The sequence below is a fragment of the Sinocyclocheilus anshuiensis genome, unplaced genomic scaffold (genome assembly GCF_001515605.1).
Source record: "Sinocyclocheilus anshuiensis isolate Anshui unplaced genomic scaffold, SAMN03320099.WGS_v1.1 scaffold1237, whole genome shotgun sequence".
In the NCBI taxonomy this organism is placed as follows: Eukaryota; Metazoa; Chordata; class Actinopteri; order Cypriniformes; family Cyprinidae; genus Sinocyclocheilus; species Sinocyclocheilus anshuiensis.
The window spans coordinates 1668343-1687138 of NW_015553581.1; the positions used below are offsets into that span (position 1 = coordinate 1668343).

Here is an 18796-nt window from a genome sequence, read left to right on the forward strand (position 1 = left end):
AAGTCTGAATTGTGAGATATAAACTCAGAATTACGAGAAAAAATGTAGAAATTAAACAGTACAAGCACCACCAGAGTATGTTATATAAAAGGTGAATAACTCCCTTTTCCCACTTTCTGTGTCTCTGTACATATTCAGTGTAATACAAACACCTGACTTTCAGTAAGTGTGTGTGTGGAGGTGTCAGAACAAAAGAGACTGGACTGAAAGCAAACTGCATTTCACTAGAAAAAAAAAGAAAAAAAGCTTATTTATACTCCTCTGTTCCATCATTTTTTGACACTGGGTATACGGAAGCCTTGACCATGTACAGCAACCCAAGACCCAGCTAATCGTCACTGCGAACACGAGTCTCTGAAATGCATTTCAAAGAGCTCCTCATATTTGTGTAACCTCTTTTTAATTTGCAGGTATGCATGTGGGTATATATGGGCGCGTATGTGCGTATGAGTGTGTTTGGATGCACGGCAAAGACGTGAGTCTGTGCGTAAGCACCGTGTAGTGAGTCATCAGTGATGTCATCAGCTTGATGATGTCACCGTTACCAAGGGGACATGGAGCAGAGGTGGGAGGGACTTGACGGTGAGAGAGAAGAGCAGGTGACAGAATACTAGTGGTTCATGGCTGTGGAAATACGTACACAGTAAATCCCTGAGAGGAGTACAAAATAATAGACGAAATGTGAATGATTCCAGTTTGGAATTTTCAGGTAATTGCATTCAAACAAAAACAATTCATTCTCAAATCATACTGGTTTTACATCATTAAGTTTACACAAACTTGTGGAGTTTGTGCAGCTGAAATTTGTTTAAATCCATTTTTTTACTTTCCATTCAAATTGTTAAACTAATAATATCATTTGTAACAAAAAAAATATGGTAGCACTGTTTTTTTTACAATTTTTTGTTACAAAATTGTTCATTTGTTACAGTATTTATTAATTTTTGTTATCGTTAGTTAATAAAACACAACTGTTCATTGGTAGTTCATGTTTGCTCAGGTCCATTAAATAATATTAACAAATCCAGCTTTTCATTTTAATAATGCATTAGTGAATGCTGAAATTAACATTATCTAGGATTAATATAAGTATTTTTCATTGTTAATTCATGTAAACTAATGTTAACAAATAAAACCTTATTGTAAAGTGTTACAGAAAAAAATATTAATTTAGAAAATAATGCAAAATACAATAATTTCCAGATTTTTCCAGATCTATGTAAAATGCTGACACAAAGAACATAAACATCCGCCTCCAGTATACACCAACACTATCTTCGTTAATGCTGACTAATATGAAATGAGTGAAGTGAAAGTTCCTGCAGTGTAAATTATTTAGCTGTGTGCATGTGTCTCCTGTTGCGTCTTAGCACTAGCAGGATGTAACAGAGCTGCGGTGTCAAATGATGATCCGGAAATCACAATTACATCATCAAGAGCAAGAAATAAAGAGACAGGACGCAGAAGATAGAACCACGTCCTTGTTTCTGAACGTAAGATGTACTGTATCTACGCCATATGATATTGTCTCCCTATTGTGATACTCACCATCAGAGCAGAACTGCTCCCTAGAGCACAGCCTCTTCTCAAACAAACAGCCTGTATGCAAGAGACAGAAAGAGAGAAGAAGAGGAGCAGTTGAAAACAGAATAAAACATTAACATTAAATTGACAACTACTGAAAACCTCAAAAGTATTTTTATCAATGGAGATATAGTATAGACTTTTTTCAAGTGATGTCTAAGTGACCTTTCCTTCACCAACACATCTCAACCATAAACCAATGCGTCAAATCTGGCTTTCCAACTTTCTGACTCTGGTACTAGAGTTATAGCTTAAAAACACAATCCGAAAGCATATAAACAATATTGAATCAAGATAAGAATCATTCGTCCATGATGGCCTATGACTGCAGTAGCTAGTTTCCCCTAAGATGTAGAACTGCTGTGTGGGCAGATAGAATGAGGAGAAAAACTCGAACACAGCTGATCAAATAAAAAGAAACCATATCTGCCAGAGCATGACCTGGCTATGCTTAAGCGTGTATATGGGTGTGTGTATGTCTGTTTGTGTGCCTGAATATATATGTATGTGTGTGTGTGTGTGTGTGTGTGTGTGTGTGTGTGTGTGTGTGTGTGTGTAACTCTAGGCTGGCCAACAGCACCGCTGTCAGGGGAACCAAGCAGGACAAACAAAGACTCAGGCTGATAAAGCTGGAGAGAATAAAGTAAAGTGGCCTAAAAACTGATTTAGACAGTTAAAAGCATTGGGGTTTTGGTTTTTGGTGAAAAAAAATTCTAAATGAAATTATAAACCAGATTAGGGCTTTTCACATGTGCGCTTAATCCCAGATTATTGTGGTTCTAAACTAAAGCAATAAACCCCAAGAAGCCGTTAGGCACGACGCGACCTTAGCTGTTATAAATTCACTGTAAACCACGGCTTCACGGGGCTTGTTGCTTTTATAAAAAGAGTTATTCCATATACGTAGTAAGGTTTCACAGAATAAAACAGAGCAAATAAAGTGTAATGATATTAATAAAAACAGTATTCTTCCACCAAACAATGTAGTTCCTCAGAAACAGCTGTGGTTCCAATAAAGTGGTTGCCGAGCAACACAGAAGTAAACAAAGGTTTGTAGTGTAATTCACAACAGCTTCGAACGCGGCTCAACCAATCAGAATCAAGGACCGGAACTATCTGTTTTATAATGCTTATTTAACCCCGGGTAAATTTCCTTTACTAATGAAACGTTTCACATTTGCAATTTAGAAGCGGGGTTAGCAACGCTTTTTACCCGGGGTAACGAAACCCTGCGCAGAAGCAGTTAGCACCACATTGCGTCGTTAATTGTCGCATTGCGGAACTAAACTTGTACAGTGTAACAGTGTAACAATGCGGTGTTAAAGCTAAAGGCTGGACAGACACACACTTGAAGATTTTAAGGCCGATTTGGGGGGTTGGGCTTCGCCCGATTCGAGGCTTGTTGCAAACGAGTTTTTGTCCAAAAAATCCTGGTGTCATTTAACTGCTCCCGATCGAGAGTCGCGTCCCCGAACTTAAATCGTAAATATCAAACATGATTGATATTTTTGATATAGACGTTCCATTCATAGAAAAGTCCATTCAGGAAAAGCAGCGAGTAACACCGCAAATATTAAAATATTTTATTATATTATACTAAAATTAGGCTATATACTAATAATATGATATTATATAGGCTACCATATTATTATATAATATGATATTATAGCTATAATAATATAATACTATAATCTGTTAAGATCTGAAAATCGTCTAGTAGTGTCCCTCGTTAGCAACAGACAACCAGTCGCGTGCTTTGGATCACAAAAACACCACCGTCTGCGTTTGAGGGGAGAAATGTCAAATGGTGACGGAAAACCATTTAGATAAAGAGACCGTTTCATTCTTACCTTTAAAGTCGGCATGAAACGGAAGTAGCGATTGTCTTTTCTTCTCTACTGTGATGTATATCCGAGTGAAACGGCATCTGAAATGAGAGGGCGGGACTTGATTTCATCCTTCGGGAATTGATTGGATAGTTGGAAGCTGGGGCGTTGCTAACAAAATGGAGGCAGATCTGAATGCCAGTTTGCAGTTAGTGGTGGGGGATTTCTCTCCACTGGATTCACAGCCGACACCCAAGCAATAAATGTTTTATTTATTAAGGACGACGACAACGATCAACGCACAAAACATGGCTAAACAGCGCGCGCACGGCATACTCATGAAAAAAATTAGTTTGCAATGTCCTAAGAGTAATGTTGTCGTAATATCCTCATATCTTTTCAATGTTTAGGGATAACGTACTCCCTCATGACTGGTGTCAGTGCTATAAAGTGAAGCATCAGCTTCAGCTCTTCCCCCTGTCGTTTATCCCAGCGTTCACCCCTCACGTCACTAGCTCCGCCCTTGCGCCATAGCTCGTGACCGGAAGAGAAGATGAGTCGTTTTGAGGGGGAGGGGAGGTTAACGTTATTGATTAAAGATTATGAGGGCACATGAATTTTTAAAAAATAATGATGAAGAGCACGGATAAATTATTTACAATAAACACTACAGTATTCCATTATAAAATAAGAATTCTCCATTTTGATTTCATGGTGACTTTAAAAATGTTCCTTCTGTCCTACCTGTCAACCTATGTATTTGCACAGCTAATAGCGAGAGTTTGGGGCGTGGCTACTGTAGCTCAGCCAGAGTGTGTTTAGCCGGTGTGGAAAAAGAAATTCAGATTCCATTACAGAAGTGCAAGCCAAAATTCAAAGACTTGACAAAATACACAAAGACACAGAAGGTATGCTAAACTTCAAGTTAAAAGTATTCCTAATATGCTGGACCTTTTATTAAAAGTAGCCCATTTTACCTGTTGAGAAACCTGTGTGAAACGTGATTCCGTTTCCCCGGGATTTAGAATGATCCATGGTTAACTATTTCAAGTGTGAAAAGTCCTAATATGTGTTAAAATAAATAAATAAAAACCCGTTTGCTGCACTGCAAAACAAGCTTTCATAATATTGAAGAGTGAAGGTTACTGAACACAGTTCTAACAAACAGTTATTTTTGAAACACTCCAGTTTACTTTGATCAAAATGGGAAGTGTAAAGTTTGCTCATTCTTTACAGCTATTTTCCACCAGGAACTTGTGCACTGCTGATTTAGAAATAGAACAGAATGTGATGTCAACATCTCATTTCCACTTTCCACTGATGACTTCACTCACGCTGGATTAATGATTAAAAGTGCACTGAATTCTTGTAAACAACGTAATGAACAACACCAACTACTGCCAGAGTTTAGACTCGGACATACACGGTGCGAATATAAATGTGTTAAGACTATAAGCAATATATTTGCACAAAATAATCCAAACAAGTTGTCTGTGTAAATTCGTATCAGGCTAAAGCAGCAACAACCTTATACAAAGACCCTGCTAGTCAATAACTACATCAAAATTAGCCCTCCGAAAATGAGAGGAAATGTTATGGTGAATGAGACGGAACTCATGCTTGCCAAGACTGCAGAAATATTATACATTTAAATAATCAAAGTGTAAATAAATAACTAGATATATACGCTTTCATGGCGCTGCGTTTTATTTACACAGAACTAAACGCAGCATCTGAGTCGGTTTAGAGCAGCCTTAACCAGGCTGTGCAAAGGATACTGAAAATTCATACCATTCATAAATGTGACCATGGACCACAAAACCAGTCATAAGGGTCATTTTTTCCCCAAAATTATTATAATTTTATCTGAATGCTGAATATATAAGCTTTCCATTGATGTATGGTTTGTTAGCAAAGGACAATATTTGGCCGAGATACAACTATTTGAAAATCTGGAATCTGAGGGTGCAAAAAAATCTAAATACTGAGAAAATCACCTTTAAATTTGTCCAAATTAAGTTATTAGCAATGCATATTGCTAATCAAAAATGAAGTTTTAATATATTTACAGTAGGAAATTTACAGAATATCTTCATGGAACATGATCTTTCTTAATATCCTAATGATTTTTGGCATAAAAGAAAGATCTATAATTTTGACCCATACAATGTTTTTTTGGCTATTGCTACAAATATACCCCAGCGACTTAAGACTGGTTTTGTGCTCCAGGGTCACAAATGTCAATAGTAAACACAACTGCATGAAAAACGCACGAAAATATTAAATCCCAACAACCTCACGAAAGCAATCGTCCATTAAACAAACTGCGAGAGTGCAATCGAGAGACTGTTGATCAAGTAGAAAATGTATAAAACGTAGTAGATTAGAGTATATATTACAGAAATATTTGCAAATGGGTCACTCATCCAATGTCGCCGACGTGTCGCTAAGGATACAGAGAAGAGTTATTTCTATTGGTCAGAGCAGGGAAGGAGAGTAGAGAGTATTTCTGTTAACCAGATAATGCTTGCATAGAGGAGGACGACATATATTGGATGATATATGCATAGCCTTCAATAAAACATAAAGTGGATAGATGCTTTCAAAATAATCAAATATGAAAATTGACCCTCTCCATGGTGCTGAAATGGTACTCTTCACTGAACGACTCCTTGTCTCCATACTGTCCTTTCCCACCAGTTGCATGATAAAGCTAAAAACACTTCAATTTACGTCTATAACACTTTTGATGCATGTTTAGGGGGAGAAGTGTTCACAATGGCAATAAGAACCAAACACAATATGCAAATCTTCTCAACAAGGGATTTTAAAATAATGGCACGTATCTATATGAAACCATCTTAAACGTTATCCCATATGACACATAATACACTACATTGCCCACGAGTAGAAGCATTTGTTGTACTGTATGTAAATAAATGTGGCCACATTTACAGGCCTAAACAACCACACCAATGCACGTCTGTGCACAATGAAACTGCCATTCTTTCAATCGATTTTCATGACATTTTCTTATCTAGCGACATTCACACCTACCGTATTTGCCTGCCAACCCAAGCTGGCAGAATACGGACATCAAAAACAGGGCTCTCCATACTCGTGGATGCATCATATTAACTATCCACGGGATTGAAGTCAGCACGCGTTGTTTTATCGCCCTCCGTCAAGAATTTAAATCCACATTTTGTCTGTCGATGCCGCAGGCTTGTGCTAAACGCTCGTAGCACAAATGATGGACGCGTCAGGTAAGACAACTTAACTGTAGGCTTTCGTTTTAGGCAGTAATAAACACAGAGACATTAACGAATGCACTGAATTTCTGGTGCGGATCTGGAGCGGGAATCACGACCTTCCTTCATCGGTGTGGTGGGGACCCGCAGTTACGTCATAGGGAAACCAGGAGGTTTGTGAAGAGTCTTACATGCAAAATGAAGGAAAGGGGGCTAGAGCCTATACATCTGGCTCCTGGTTTACCTATGAAATGAAAGAGTAGGCAGGGTGTGTGGCTGTGTTAGTTAGCATTGCCTGCAGAAGATGATGAAATCCTTCTGTTGGTTATTGTTTCCCTCCTCCCACGAAGAGACTGAGGTGAAAAGGAAAATTACACCACATATCACTGAGGAAAGAATTGATATCAGATGAATATGAGGTAAATCCATGTCCAATGACACATGCTAATTGTTACTCACACCTTTATTTGGAATCATACAGAAACGAATATGGAATGTTTAACATGATGGCAATAATTTTGTGCAGTAGTAGTGCCAGTGGGATGAGTGGCCATTTTAAATATAATATCACACTTGGGGTATTTGTATTAAATTGCAAAGTTTCTGTTGTTTAAAAAGGATATACAAAGTCCTATATTAGGCTTATAGCTGTCAAACATATGACAAATGAACATTTATTGTATATTCCCCTATGTGTGCCATAGGAAACCACTGTCAAAAGAAAACCAATGTCATACTCAGTCATCATCATTTATACGTCACCATAATCTACCACCAATTGAGACAGTAGCAACAAAACACGTCATTTTTTACAAGGAGGTGCACCCGATTAAGCTGAGCTGTGGTGCCACCAACTGTCCGCATATTGTCAGTGCAGTATTATTCTTATACATTCTGGTATTCTATTTTATGAGCATGGCTTTGCCATTAATTAGACTGTTACAATACGTTTAAAATAGTGACCATATGATGCACAATATTTAGCTCCACAACAAAATGTTAAATAAAGTATTTTTTCCAAACTATCCAAAATATTTTGAACAATCATTCTCTTGATCTTTGTTTTTCCTCTTAGTTTTGCTATGACTGTAAATGTGAAGGTCTAATGAAATGTGGCCTCCATCTATATATTTTTCAAATGTTTTATAGAGAGGCCCTAGCATACTTAAAATCTTTCAATCTCTGTCCCAAAATCTCGCCATGTTCCCCTTTACCCCCACTGCATGGCATTTCACCTTGGTGGAATCTGTGTATGCCTGTTTGGTAGGTTGCTAAGGCAGCCAGAGGGAGTTTTTGAAAGGCGACCTACTGGGCAACTCCCACCACTTCCCATAACCCCTACCCATTTGTGGTTTCACATGTCCTGGCATTTAGACACATTAGCAGACATTATGTTTTAGTTACATTATTTTATGAGCATGGCTTTGCCATTAATTAGACTGTTACATTATTATTTAGCTCCACAACAAAATGTTAAATAAAGTATTTTTTTCCAAACTATCCAAAATATTTTGAACATTCTCTTGATCTTTGTTTTTCCTCTTAGTTTTGCTATGACTGTAAATGTGAAGGTCTAATGAAATGTGGCCTCCATCTATATATTTTTCAAATGTTTTATAGAGAGGCCCTAGCATACTTAAAATCTTTCAATCTCTGTCCCAAAATCTCGCCATGTTCCCCTTTACCCCCACTGCATGACATTTCACCTTGGTGGAATCTGTGTATGCCTGTTTGGTAGGTTGCTAAGGCAGCCAGAGGGAGTTTTTGAAAGGCGACCTACTGGGCAACTCCCACCACTTCCCATAACCCCTACCCATTTGTGGTTTCACATGTCCTGGCATTTAGACACATTAGCAGACATTATGTTTTAGTTACATTTCTTATTCAGTGACTTAATAAAAACAAAGCAATTAACAAAGCAATTTTCTTTAGATACTATAAGTAATGTATTTTTTATGGCACTGTCATCTAAAATATAAACAAGGAATTTAAAAAAAAACCTACATTTAAACTTAGTTCTGTTTATTGTCTCATTTTATATATTTATTTCAATTTAAGGAATTAAAAAACTATGCAAGTTATTTAACCGATAGACATCATGGCATGCACCTTTATTTGAATAAATAGATTTGACAGCTGTTATTGAAGCACTGCTGGATTTCTGTTGTGGTTACCTGGCAACATAAACTCCATGTGTTTTGACCTTGTCAGAATTCATTTTTAAACTATCATCTTCCCACCTGACACATGCCTGTCCCAGAATTGCTCTGTAATCCAGGAATTTTCAGAGGCTGCTCTCATGATGTGCTGAAAATAAATTTGATTAGGATTAATGATGAAACACTGTGATGATGAAACACATTTGTCAGATTAAATTAAGATCTTAAATGGTAATGTTGCTGTTTTTGATCAGAACATCTAACCTTTGAATGACTACCCTTTCCATTAGAAATATATACACACACAAACAATACACAGGACTAAAAGGTCTTCAAAGTAATTGAACTATCTGTGTCAGTCAATGTTAGTATAATAACATACAATTTATCGAAACCAAATCATTTTTAAGTTTCATACTTTTTTTCCTCATACAATTATTTTGTGCATTTCATTTTTTCATTTCACCACAACCTGTCAACCTAGAAATATAAATGCCAGCCCGTCCCCAATCCCCAAAAAAAGATTTAACTAATTTTGCATTAATATATACACATTTGTATTCTGTATCAACAAGTCTAAATAAAGTGTTTTGAGATTGTTGAGTCTCTGCCCCATCATGTCCACTCTTTTTTCCAAGAGGCCCTTAGGAAGCAGCCTGGTGATGGGGTTCAGACTGGAAGTCTATTAATAACTATGACAGCAGCTGTGGAGTAACATGGGCTTCTCAGACACTATGGTTAGCCTGGGGAACAGGCAGAACTTCGGGGGCTGGAGTGACAGAGATTGTATTTGGTATATTTGATGACACAAATACACAGTTACATTACTTCCCAGGTGTAATGTAGGAGTTTATGACACAAGAAAAACAAATTAAGAACATCCCATCATTGAAAGGATGATGTGGTATATCTAAAATATTAAGCCCTCCTCTCTCATGACTGCATACTATTTTATATAGCTGAAGGCATTTAAAGGCAAATACATTAGATGAACTGACAATTCAGGGAAATACATTAAAATATATATGCAAGAGCTCTATAATTAAACTCATACTAATCTGAGCATCATTTAGCATTATCTTTAATATTATTAAAGTAAAAGCAAGAAGTGCATATTTAATCAAAACACTCATATTATTTTCTTTTCTTGCTTGAACTCAAAATGTCACAGGATTAATTATTTAGGATGAGGTTGTAATTTCTGTGTTTAACAAAGCAAAACCTAAATAGGGGATAGTTCACCCAAAAATGAAACTTCTATTATCATTTACTCACCCTCATGTCAACCCAAACCTGTATTATTTTCTTTCTTGATTTTCTGAAGAGTCCGTTAAAAAAAAAAAACGTACAGTAACACTGGGTCCCATTGACCTTCACTGTATGGACAAAACAAAAAACACAGAGCTATTTTTCAAAACATTGTATTTTCTGTTCAACAAAAGAAAAAAAAATCATACCTTTATTCTAGATACCACAGAACCATTTTGAGTGAAAACAGCATTAGATGCATAAGCTCAGATCGATATATGACACGGCCTTTGATCAATCAGGTCCAAAAACAATTACAAAACCAATGCTAATTGAAAGAAAGTTGATAAAAAGATTAAATCCAATATTTGATAATGATATAACATAAGAAATTTATAAGCAATGTTTTGTAGGTCAGTTATTTTTGACATGGAACACCACAAGTATAACAAGGTGGGGGAAAAAATCCCAACCAAGTACAAAAACTATCAATTTTTACTTGTTATATTCCCTGTGTGAGAAAAGTCAATAAGATTTAGTTAAATGCAATAACATTAACTTCTGTTGGGAAAAATAAAATCCTCTCCAGGTCAAAATGACCGGAATACACCATGAGGGTTAAATCTAATTTCAGATTCAAATAATATTTCAACTAGAAGACAGTGGCTTAAAAGGGAAGTATCCTTTAGTTATTTGTGCAAAGGTGAAAGCCAAAGTTTAGAATTACGGTTGAGAAGAAAACTATAACTTCGTCATAAAAATGGCGACCCTTTCATATTCCGTGGATGTTAAATAAGCCAAAACCCCATGTAGAATTATCAATGCAATATTATTTTTATTCTGGTAAAAGAGCTCTTCCTGGTAAGCATCCTCTTGTACAAAAGAAATGACAGCACATTCTATGTGACCTGTGCCACCTCATGCCCCATCCATTTGCTCCACCCAGCTGCTGGAAACCAGACCTCTGACATGACAGCTGAGGAAGCAAGGTTTAGAAAAGAGAGAGAGAAGTGGCGACCGTGTGGGGTGATAACAGTGACAGAAAAATGTGGGTGGGGGCAGATGGGGTGCTAGCTACACTATATATAGTCCAGCTTTGCTGCTTGACCCTCATTCTACCACACAGCCTTGAGCGAACCGGCATTTGCACACCGTACAAAACCAGTCATGAGCAGGGCATATTCAGCTTCAGCCGAGACGGCTTCCTCTTACCGCCGTACCTTCGGCTCCGGCCTGGGCTCCTCCATATTCTCTGGCCGTGCAGGTTCCTCTGGATCCTCTCGTGTGTCCTCCAAAGTTTATGAGATGACCAAGACCGCCTCTTCTCCCATTTTTTCCAGCCACCGTGCATCCAGCTCTTCATTTGGTGGTGGAACAATGGTCCGTTCCTATGCCGGCCTTGGAGAGAAGCTGGACTTCAATCTGGCCGACGCCATGAACCAGGATTTCCTCAATACACGCACTAATGAGAAGGCAGAGCTGCAACATCTCAACGACCGTTTCGCCAGCTACATCGAGAAGGTGCGCTTCCTAGAGCAGCAGAACCAAGCATTGTCCGTGGAGATTGAACGTCTGCGGGGCCGCGAGCCCACGCGCATCGCAGAGATGTACGAGGAGGAGATGAGAGAGCTGCGCAGACAGGTGGATACACTGACCAGTCAGAGGTCCCGCATTGAGATAGAGAGGGACAACCTGGTCGATGACCTGCAGAAACTAAAACAGAGGTGAGACCTTCAAGAAATATTTAGGGCTATGCATTTTAGCTTTTTGACCTTTTGATTCATTCAGGTTAATTTACGGCTAATTTTCGATTCATTCAGGTTAATTTTCTACTAAATGTAGATTGACAGCTTTGTGCTCATCTTCACTGAAGTTCGAAATAACAGGATATTGCCATAGTTGTTGACAAAACACTAGCTCTGATCTTCAATATCCAGACAGTATCTCTTACAATACCGGTGTTGTGTTGAAGTGATTTGATTTATTTCTCCCAGAGTACATAACTGCTTACTTTTTGGAGGCATAGTGACTTTTATTATATAGTATACTCTTAAAAATAGAGGCTCTTTATTGGCATATATGGTTCCATGAAGAACCTTTAACATCCATGGAACCTTTCCATTCCACAAAAAAACATTCTTTAGATTATGTTATTCACACTAAGTAAAAATATTCTAGTAAGAACTGTTCTCTGAAAGGTTCTTTGGGAACCAAAAATGGTTCTTTGGCATCGCTGCAAAAAAATCCCCTTTTAATACCTTTATTTTTAAGTGTGTATGTGGGTCCAGGAAGAAGGCACAGTGTACTGGAAGTCATGATGGAGCATGTGACTCATGTACGTCATTGAATTGGGAACTTGGAAAAGGATACAGTATTATTAGACATCTACCTAATATTCCTAACTGTTAAACTTCTCCCCAAAACGTTCTAGAACAATATGATTGGTATGCATTCAGGTTCTCCAACAATGACATCATGGTCAGATTTCTAAAACACAAGCACTAGACATGAAATGGAGACCACACAGGAAAGACAGAGGTCAGGACCACCTCAGATGTAAAGACAACAGGAATGCAAGAATGCTTATGTCAGATACGGTAACCGCAAACAGCAACCACTGGTGTAACTCATTTCTGTGTATGATGTTGGAAAGAGTATAAGAGTGATATTCCTATTTGCAAAATGACCCAGAGTCACATTACACACTGCCCAGATTAACCTGCTATTATTAGCCTCTTAAGTATACCCCCCATCACTGCAGAGAATGCGTGACCCTAAAAATAACCCTTATCTCCCTCATAGTGTGTGTGTGTGTGTGTTTGTCTGAGTGCATTGCACTCAAGGGACCCACAGTAACCACTCCATGTTATCAGCACTAATTAATGATAACTGTTTAAAGCCGTCCAACAGTAATTGCTATTCACAGACATTGTTCAAAGTGAACCTGATGGTGGGCTGCTTTGAAATGAAATATAGAGATTATATAGAAGTCATTATATGACATGTAGCTATAGCTATAAGTTATTGCAACCCAGCATTGTATGAAAAAAAAAAACTAAAAAGACTTTATTATCAGTATTTTAGCTGTCCATTTCTTTTTAGAGCACATAGGCAGCTATAGCTATAAGTTATTGCAACCCAGCATTGTATGAAAAAAAAAAAACTAAAAAGACTTTATTATCAGTATTTTAGCTGTCCATTTCTTTTTAGAGCACATAGGGCCTAAAAAATCTGTATGGTATGATTTATGGCACAACTCCTTTCATCTCTCTGATGAAAATATCAGATGCCATCTGACTGCCAACAATTGCATTCATGAAACCAGATACGTGCCACATTAACAGCATGCCTCTTTCAAAAGACTCAGGGACATTTACATTCAACCTAAGCCTTGTGTGACTCCAAGCAGTATGTGAGAATATAATGTTCCATCTTGATCTCTGTGCATGAAGGAATGACAACTTCACAAGTCTCTCTCAGCATATCTCAAAGACAGAGGACACTCAGGACACTTCTATTTCTGGCCATGTAGGAATTCTTGTATAACAAACTACAATATACATTAAAGACCATCTTGCTTAAACTGTAAAGACTTAACAGACTAGTTAGAGACATTCTGTGAAGACTCTAATATCTCTTTCTTCCATAGACTACAAGAGGAGATCCACCAGAAAGAGGAAGCTGAGAACAACCTCTCTGCTTTTAGAGCTGTATGTTCTTTACGTCACCTTTAGTTTTTAGCAAAATGTTGTCAATTTTGTTGTCAATCAAACATAAAGCGTTATTGACAAGACCCAAATCTAAGCTTCCTGTTGTTCTTGTGCTTTATGTAGGATGTAGATGCTGCCACTCTGGCCAGGCTGGACCTGGAAAGACGTATTGAAGGCCTTCATGAAGAGATTGCATTCCTCAAGAAAATCCATGAGGAGGTTTGTATACATCTAAAGTTACATTCCTCAACATTTCCCAAAACTATACGTGACTAACTGTTCATCTCTTTCACTGTCTCTGTCTGCAACCTCCCCCACTCTCATACCCAGCATACAACACATACACTGACCTTTTACTCACGAGGCTCTGAAGTCAAGTTCTCTAAATGCTCTCTCTGCTTTTTAATTTGACATGTAAGGATAAAATGATAACATGTGTGCCTGTGTGCATGTCAGCTGTGCACTGACAGTGAGGGGGCAGTGTAAAGCTATGAAACAGGTGGAACAGATGCATCCCTATAATTAAACAGAGACCGATTCTCTGAGACGCAGCTGTGAGAAGGGCGGTGGAAAAAGAAAAAGGCCTTACAAGGACAATTACAACATCAGAAATAAAAAAGTAATTACAGCTACACTCTTAAAAATAAAGCTTCCAAAGGGGGGTTTCACAGCGATGCCATAGAAAAACCATTTTAATAATCTAAAGAACGTTTTTCCACTATAAAGAACCTTCTGTGCGATGGAAAGTTTCCGTGGATGTTAAAGGCTCTTCATGGAACCATCAATGCTAATGAAGAACCTTTATTTTTAAGAGTATATATTTTATACACTTCAACATGCTGGATTCCATAGAACAAAGTCACATTCGATTCCCACTTCACTCTCAGAATGACACTTACTGGCTTCATACACCAATCAAGCCTCAACTTGTCAAGTAAAATGACAATACATAAGCGCGCTCTGAAGCCATGTCCCTGTGTTTTACCTTTTCCTTTAGGAGATCCGTGAGCTGCAAACCCAGATGCAGGAGAGTCAGGTGCAGATCCAAATGGACATGTCCAAACCAGACCTGACTGCTGCCCTCAGGGACATCCGCATGCAGTACGAGGGTATCGCTGCCAAGAATATCTCAGAGGCTGAGGAATGGTACAAGTCTAAGGTCTGTATCAGAGATTTTGGATAGACACACAAAGGCTATATTGATATCTATGTATATCTAGACTGAAAGTAGACGGGTGTTTGAGCTAAGCTATTTTGTTCCACCCTCAGGTGTCAGATCTGAACCAGGCAGTAAACAAGAATAATGATGCCCTCAGACAAGCCAAGCAGGAGACCATGGAGTTCCGTCACCAGCTCCAGTCCTACACTTGCGAGATTGACTCTCTCAAGGGCACCGTAAGTCCTAAAAGATTCTGTGCGTGGGTTATCATTTCCCAGCCAAAACAAATATTAGCTGAGGCTCAGCACACATGAATCCATCTTATTACCAGTTATGAAGTCTTTAATATGTTTCCCCAGGTGCTCAATTAGTAAATGTGATTCAGCAAAAAGCCAGTAATGGCCCAATGCAGCGCTAGTTTTCTATTAATATTCCACTCAGATCATCTCAACTCTGCTTTTTCTCTTCCATCTGTACATCAGTTTCACCCTACTTGTCTTTTCTTTCTCTCACTTTCTCCATCTTTTTGTCATTCCGTCTGCAGAATGAGTCTTTGATGAGGCAAATGAGGGAGATGGAGGAGAGGAATGGCCGTGAGGCCGGTACTTATCAGGACACCATTGCCAGTCTTGAGGCTGAGATCGCAAAAATGAAGGATGAAATGGCTCGCCATCTCCGTGAGTACCAGGACCTGCTGAATGTTAAGATGGCACTTGATGTGGAGATCGCCACCTACAGGAAGCTTCTGGAAGGAGAGGAGAGCAGGTAAGAGATAGAAGCTTACTGCTCCCTTAACTGATATAACAAAGCTTTATTTTATATTATTATTTATCATGTTTTTCAGGATCTCCCTTCCTGTGCAGTCTTTTTCTACCTTGAGTTTCAGAGGTGAGTTCTTCACAAGAAAAACGACTTTCACACTACTTAAAGGGACAGTTCACCCCCCAAAATTTTGTCATTCTGAACATACATGACACAGGTGTTATTTCTTTTGTGACTTACAATGCAAGTCATCGGGATTTCAAAATACCTTTGGACCCAATTGACTCCAGTTTTCCAAAAAAAAAAAAAAAAAAAAAAAAAAAAAAAAAAAAAAAAAAAAAAAAAAAAAAAAAAAAAGATTTTAGTGTTCCTCAGGAGAAAGGAAGTCTTACAAGGTTGAAAGAACATGAGGGTGAGTAAATGATGACAGAATTTTTTGATTTTTGGATAAACTGTCCCTTTAATGATTAGAAATCTTTGACCAAAACTTCTGTTTTCTTCATCCACAAGGGGGGGGGGCAAAGCCATTGTTTTTAAATACTTACCTCTCCATCTGTTTTGTGTTTGAATACCTAAACTAAAGGTGACATCAATAATGCAGTATTTATGTATTAACTATGCGAGGGTGAGTTTAATGATGCCGGGTTGTGAACTGTTGCCATAGAGACCAGCCCAGAGCAGCAGCACCAGCAACAACAGCGCGCATCTGAAGTCCACTCTAAGAAAACAGTTCTGATCAAGACCATTGAGACCCGGGATGGCGAGGTAACAAACACACACAAACAATTGCTTGATACAATTATTGTCATTTATGGATTTCACAGGTTGCCTAACCTCATAAACGTGTTATACACATAAATGCACATATGCGTGTACATAATCATTATAAAAATAATTCTGTATTTTACTCTAGATTAGGACAAGTGAGGGCATGAAAGTCCTCAGTCCTCAGTGTGTAAGTTCAGTCATGGCTCATTTGTTTCATCTGTGTTTACAGTGTTTTTCAAACACTTTCCCAAAAAAAAGTCCTGTTCCCTATTAACCAGCACTGGGTTGCACTACAGAATCCTCCAATTCTCATGTGTATCACTGTTATTATCTGTTGAATATGACACAGAGTGTTTCTGCACAGCACATATGGAGAATTTCATTTATCAAAGAATGTGTCCTTGCACTAGCCCAGTATTGATTTCCAGCAGGAAATGAGCTGTTTTAACTTACAGAAATGCCTCTGTCTCTGTTCCTTATTACTGAGTATCAACCATTCACTTTAAAGCACTTTTGTGTTTTCCCAACATGTATATGCAGCCATCTGTGCATGTGAATCATCTGTATCCTATTCAGACACCGTCGCTCTAATCATTCCCCTTTTTTTCTCTCGCTTCAGGTCGTCAGCGAGTCCACACAGCACCAGCAGGACATCATGTAAAGCCTATGAAACAGATTGAATTTCACTGAATCCCTTTCCCTAACTTACATTTTCACCAATGGCCTTAGGCTTTTTATGCACCCAGTATTGCCATGACCCATTACCACATGTGTGGATGACGCACAAAGACAAACGGAAAGTGAGCTGAAGAACGAGAGGGAGAACGAGCGAAATGGCATAATATGCATACTGTCTGGAAAGTCCTGAAATTGGCCAGTTGATCTCAAGAGTTTTTGTTGATATGAATGTACGTGTGCATGTGTGGTAGGGTCATTTCTGATAAACTGTGTTCCACTGCTATAAAAAGACAACAATAAACTGCACTGTACTTTCCTCCTATAAAATGTAAGGCTTTTGTACATTTGGATTAATCTCATACATGCTGTAGTTGTAATAAACATTTAAAAAAAGTCAATTTACTACAAAAGACAGCAATAAAATGCACTGTATTTTCCTCCTATAAAATTGAAGGCTTCTGTAATTTTGGATTAATTTCATACTACTATATAGTAAAAAACAAAAAAATTGTATTTAGTTAATTTACTACAAAAAGACAACAATACACTCCACTGTATTTTCATCCTATAAAATTTAAGGCTTCTGTGATGTTGGATTCATCTCATGCATAATATATAGTAAAATAATTATTATTTTTCAATTTAAATCAATTGCTGTGTAGACAACAACACTTCCTTAAAATATTGGCTATAAAAAATATATTAAAGTTGTTGTCCATGAAAAAGATTAACGCATACTGACCTTTAGCCAATCCAGAGTATATTAAATATTAAACAGCCTTTTCTGCAACATTGAAACAATAAAATAATTATGAAAACAAAAAATGTAAATGTAAAATATAAAATTAATAAATTGCATAAAATTACCATTTTCATTTATGAAAAACACCCATATAGAGTATAAAGTTGACAAAAAAAACTTTTTGCGCCTGCTAGAGATCCAAATAAAAGACAACAGCGAACCAGCTGACAGGTTGAGTAAATGATGCTAAGAGATTTCACAGTAAAATACCACCTTCTGTCCTAATTCAGCATCCAGCTCTTTGTTCCTGAGGCGAAGGCAGTCGCATATGTGCAGACTCACACACCACCATAACCTTCACTCTGTCACCTTACAGTTACCTCACTTTATACTGACAGGTTATGAACGCATCATCATAACTTTAATGAGACTCTTTTATTAGCGTTAACTCTGACCTTTAGAAAGCCTCCAGGGCTATGTTGTGTTTCAGGCTTGCATGTCTGTTTCTGTGTCAGAACATATACATAGGTTTGAAAATAAAAATGAAAAGAGGGTAATGCTGCTGCAAGCTGGAGAAATCAAAACCTTTTTTTAATCCTTGAATTGATCGATTTTTAAGGAACTTTCCTGCAGTGTTACTTTTAGTTTGATATATTTCTATGGAGACAACTGATAAAAACGAATCCAATTTTAATCAAATTAAATTTTAATCTAATTAAACTGATATAATTTGGCCCAAAGCACCCCAAAGCTACAGACATGAACCAGCATGTAGTCTTTTCTTATCACCAGATTTAAAAAATACACATACACACAAAAAGTACAAAATTATCGGTATGTGGACTTTCACTGCGCTTAAAGGGAATTTGACCTAGACGGCAAATGCTAATTCTTTGCTTCAAACACACA

The 18796-nt window shown here is 37.8% G+C and overlaps 2 protein-coding genes across 2 annotated transcripts in view; one reads left to right on the forward strand and one right to left on the reverse strand.

Moving 5' to 3' along the window:
- ptprna (protein tyrosine phosphatase receptor type Na) overlaps positions 1-6935 on the reverse strand; it is a 46320-nt gene extending 39385 nt beyond the window's left edge. The window contains exons 1-2 of the mRNA XM_016460237.1: positions 6468-6935; positions 1549-1599 (exon numbers count right to left, since the gene is read on the reverse strand). Coding sequence (XP_016315723.1) covers positions 1549-1599; positions 6468-6543 — 127 coding nt within the window. The 5' untranslated portion in view covers positions 6544-6935. The remainder of the gene's footprint in view (positions 1-1548; positions 1600-6467) is intronic.
- Positions 6936-11161: 4226 nt separating this feature from the next.
- Positions 11162-17461, forward strand: LOC107668394 (desmin-like). Its single transcript, XM_016460256.1, has 9 exons — positions 11162-11792; positions 13718-13778; positions 13902-13997; positions 14776-14937; positions 15048-15173; positions 15482-15702; positions 15782-15825; positions 16364-16464; positions 17087-17461. The coding sequence occupies exons 1-9, from the start codon at positions 11236-11238 to the stop codon at positions 17126-17128; spliced, it is 1410 nt and encodes a 469-aa protein (XP_016315742.1). The 5' UTR covers positions 11162-11235; the 3' UTR covers positions 17129-17461.
- Positions 17462-18796: the final 1335 nt, after the last annotated feature.

Excerpts from the sequence above, each read along its gene's own strand:
- LOC107668394 (XM_016460256.1), top strand. The coding sequence starts at position 11,236 with ATGAGCAGGGCATATTCAGCTTCAGCCGAGACGGCTTCCTCTTACCGC. Across the intron at positions 15,174-15,481 it reads TTGACTCTCTCAAGGGCACC|AATGAGTCTTTGATGAGGCA; the intron begins GTAAGTCCTAAA and ends TTCCGTCTGCAG. Across the intron at positions 15,703-15,781 it reads CTGGAAGGAGAGGAGAGCAG|GATCTCCCTTCCTGTGCAGT; the intron begins GTAAGAGATAGA and ends CATGTTTTTCAG.